The sequence below is a fragment of the Cebus imitator genome, unplaced genomic scaffold, assembly GCF_001604975.1.
Source record: "Cebus imitator isolate Cc_AM_T3 unplaced genomic scaffold, Cebus_imitator-1.0 Scaffold628, whole genome shotgun sequence".
Lineage (NCBI taxonomy): Eukaryota > Metazoa > Chordata > Mammalia > Primates > Cebidae > Cebus > Cebus imitator.
The window spans coordinates 410159-414080 of record NW_016107943.1 but is presented as its reverse complement, the minus strand read 5'-3'; the positions used below and the strand labels follow the sequence as shown (position 1 = coordinate 414080).

At 36.3% G+C, this 3922-nt stretch overlaps 1 protein-coding gene across 1 annotated transcript in view; it reads right to left on the bottom strand.

Annotated features, from left to right (window-relative positions):
• The window catches only part of KLHL41 (kelch like family member 41), a 20291-nt gene that overhangs the window by 14033 nt on the left and 2336 nt on the right, over positions 1-3922 (bottom strand). Inside the window, exons 2-3 of the mRNA XM_037734497.1 lie at positions 285-442; positions 56-163 (exon numbers count right to left, since the gene is read on the bottom strand). Of these exons, the coding sequence (XP_037590425.1) occupies positions 56-163; positions 285-442 (266 nt within the window). The remainder of the gene's footprint in view (positions 1-55; positions 164-284; positions 443-3922) is intronic.

The following is a 3922-nucleotide window of genomic DNA, read 5'->3' as shown; positions in this document are numbered from 1 at the left end:
AAAAAAAAAAAAAAAAAGTCATTTGGACACAAATCACGAGAGTTCAGGTACTTACTTGTCATCTGTCTTTCCTCCTAGACAATATATCATCCCTTTATGTGAAATCACATTATGGCCATAGACTTTGATAGGAAGCTTTTTTAGTTCGTTCCATTTTGTAGCCCTAAAATTAAAGGAGACAGAATTATATACTTTCAGTAAATTCCAGGTTTTGAAAATATGAATGTGTTGTAGGCAAGCATATACTTGAATGCTTAGGGAACAGGAATATTATGCCAACTTACACAGGATCATAGCATAATACTGAATCCAGCGAAGCCTCTGTTTGAAGATCTTTGCCTGCAACTACATAGATTTTATCATCTACCTCTCCCAGACCGAAGAGACACCTGGCTGAAGGCAGAGGTGGAAGTCCAACCCATTCAGATGCTATGCTATCGAGCTGAAAAAAATACATATATGAGGGATTGTGGAGCTTGTTAGAAAAAAGTTCCAAGTATACAAAAAAAAGTTACACTTTATATGTTATTTAAAAGTCATTGAGATAGCCAGATATCTTACAAGTAAATAAAACTACAATCTCAAAGTATCATATTGTAGCTCATAATTACCAAGAAGAATAAGTAAATCTACTTGGCCTACCAGATAAAGATACCAAAATCTTCAAGACTTCAAGGAAAGAAAGAATAAATTAGAATCCCCAGAAGTTAGTTAGAACCGTGAGGTTTCTTGTCAGATTCTCTCCCATGTTGCCTTGTTCAGCTTTGAAACAGGAGATCCTCATACTTTTTAGACACTGGGGAAAGAAAGGCTGTCAGAGCAGGGAGGGTCACAGAATGTGAATGACCCCTGCATGCTATATTTAACATGCTCCCCACGCCAGCGGCTGGGACAGCTGGACCTGTCACTCAGTCCACAGACAACTGGGATGTTAGGCAATATCTTTTTTTTCTTTCTTTAAAAACATTTTAGGTTATCTGTGTTTTTGCCATATTATTTCTGATACAGGCAGGTGTTAAAGTGTGTTAAAGAATTTCCTAGTGTGGTGTTGGGAGTCATTTGAAATACCCTTCTCTATTGTTTTATTTATTTATTTATATTAATAAGTAACTGCTCGTTTTTGCTCACCACCCCTTCTGTAAGTTTAAGATTTTCCCAAGGAGGAAAATCTCCTTGTGCCCATGCTCTGGGGTAGGTGATTCTGGCAGTGGCGGTATCTGTTTCATCACTTACTTTTGGTAATTTAAAGGTTTTACACTTTGCATTTTAGCATACTAAGGCACAAGAAAACTGTTTTCTACAAGAGTACAGTTGCAGATTTGTTGTTCTCTGTGGTGCCACTTCTAGATTGCAAAAACAAAATGAATAAAATGCAGTTTCATTGGATACTAAGGATGGATGTGCATACAAATGGCCATTGTATGGACAGGAATATCTGTGGAAGCCGATCTATATGTGGTCTAGTAACCTCAGTTAAAGCGCTAATTAAGACTAGGTGACAAGAGAGGTTTAATCTCCACATGTGCATAGTTAGCTTTGCATTCACTAATTTCAACAGCTAGATTTTGATCCCTTATGTTTCCACTTTTGAAAGAAATTCTTTAATGATGAAGGTAGTGTGTAATACAGTAGAAATAATAATGAGTATTTATGGAGTTTTGACGGTTGTCATAGGCTTTGAATGAAATGCTTTTCACAGGTAACCTTATTTAGTTCTCCAGTATAGGCATGTCTATCATCCCCATTTTACATATTAGGAAACTGAAGCACAGAAAGATGAAATTATTTGCCCAAATACACAGAGCTTTTAGGTGATATTCAAAGCCAAGCCATCTAAATCCAGTTTGTTTTAAAAAATGGAATAGCAGCCATCATAATCCCACATCTGAGGACTTAACTCTCATACTATACGGTACTGTCTACCTTCCCATATTACCCCTTAGAGGCCACTTTCTACAGATGGAACAGCAGATGGAACAGTAGACTTTTCAGCAGATGGAACAGTAGACTGCCTGCCAGTCTCTTTTATAGATGAAATATGAAGCTATTTAACTTCTCTGAGTTCCACTTTCCTCATTGTTAAAATTAAGAGTTTGGACCTAAATTACTTTAAGACCTGTTCAAAACTTGATGAATCTATTAATTCATCAAATTAATGAGTGGGGAAAAAAACCTCTCCTACCAAGATAAAAAATTCTTATAATCTGGGGCTGGGTGCAGCGGCTCATGCCTGTAATCCCAGCACTTTGGGAGGCTGAGGCTAGGAGTTCGAGACCAGCCTGACCAACATGGTGAAACCCCGTCTCTACTCAAAATACAAAAAATTAGCCAGGCATGGAGGCGCGTGCCTGTAGTCCCAGCCACTGGGAGGCTGAAGCACAAACTGCTTGAACCCGGGAGGCAGAGGTTGCAGTGAGCCGAGATTGCACCACTGCAACCCAGACTGGGCAACAGAGTGATCCACCTCAAAAAAAAAAAAATTATTATAATCTATTTATAGCATACAATGAAACGTCAAATTACTCCTAAATTAATGCATTTTAAATAGATATGACCAAGCAGAAAAATATAAAACCTGAAATTCTCATACAAATATTATCTGATGAATCACTTCACCCCATTTATGGTGAAGTGTTATCCTAGCATCCTGTTCTATTAGTGCTTTTTAAAAGCAGCAAGGCATTTGTAGTGGGAGGGAGTTGACCTTCCAACTTTGTATAACTGTTATTGGGGTTATAAAGAATATTAAATAGGTTTCTTAAACCAAAAATGAGAAGCTGTGTCAGTAAAAGTAAGGGTTTTATTAGTCTGGAAGAGAAGGATAAAGATTAAACTGAACACTTGAAAGTAAAAAGGACTGTGTTATAGATATTTTCAATAAATTAAATATGAAATGAAATTTAAAACTCTAGTAGTTTTGGAGAATTATTCTATGGCACTAACTATTCTGTAGATCTGTCATTTGTAGGTAGCTACCTATCTGTCTGTGTTTTGATGTCATTCTTACTTCCTGGATGTATTTATAGCCTTTTTCATTGACTTTGCCCTTTTTGAAGTTTATTTGGCTTTAAAATTAGGGCTTGGGAAATTTTCTGACCCACATTCAAATACTTATAACATTCTTCACTAGAACTTTGAAAATTAAGAAACATGATTAATATGTATTATTACAACTACAGTTTTCAAGATTATAAAAGGTTGATGAAAGATATAATAGTATTTTGTGAATGCAAAGTATGTCACACACTTCGAGAGCATACTGTGACTGTGGTATGACATTTAATACTTGCTTATCTTTGGCCTTTTTAACTAAAGTGCCCATAAGCCCCAGGCCGTGATTAGCTATGACCTACACAAACTCTTTTGAGCCAGTTGTAAGCTACAGAGTTTCATTATTGGCATTATTGAAGACAAAGGTTAAGCCAACTCCTTCATAAATTGATATAGTGTAATACATTGATAATATAAGACAAACTCCCTTCAAACAAACTACTAAGAATCTATTAGTTTAGGAGAATTAATTTACTTGGAAAATTCTGTGGTTTCACAAAACAGATTGTTAAGTTCTATTAATATCTAAGTATAACTCTGATCCAAATAAATGTGATATAATAAAAATTTCTAACTATAATTAATTCAAATTAGTGACTTTTGTGTAGACAGTTTTTCCTAAAAGATAATCCAAAGTATGTAGAATATGTACACAAGTTTTCATTTTCAACAAAATTATATTTTAGGTAGTAACCATAAATAAGAAATGAAATGCGGGCCGGGCGCGGTGGCTCAAGCCTGTAATCCCAGTACTTTGGGAGGCCGAGGCGGGTGGATCACGAGGTCAAGAGATCGAGACCATCCTGGTCAACATGGTGAAACCCCGTCTCTACTAAAAATACAAAAAATTAGCTGGGCATGGTGGCGCGTG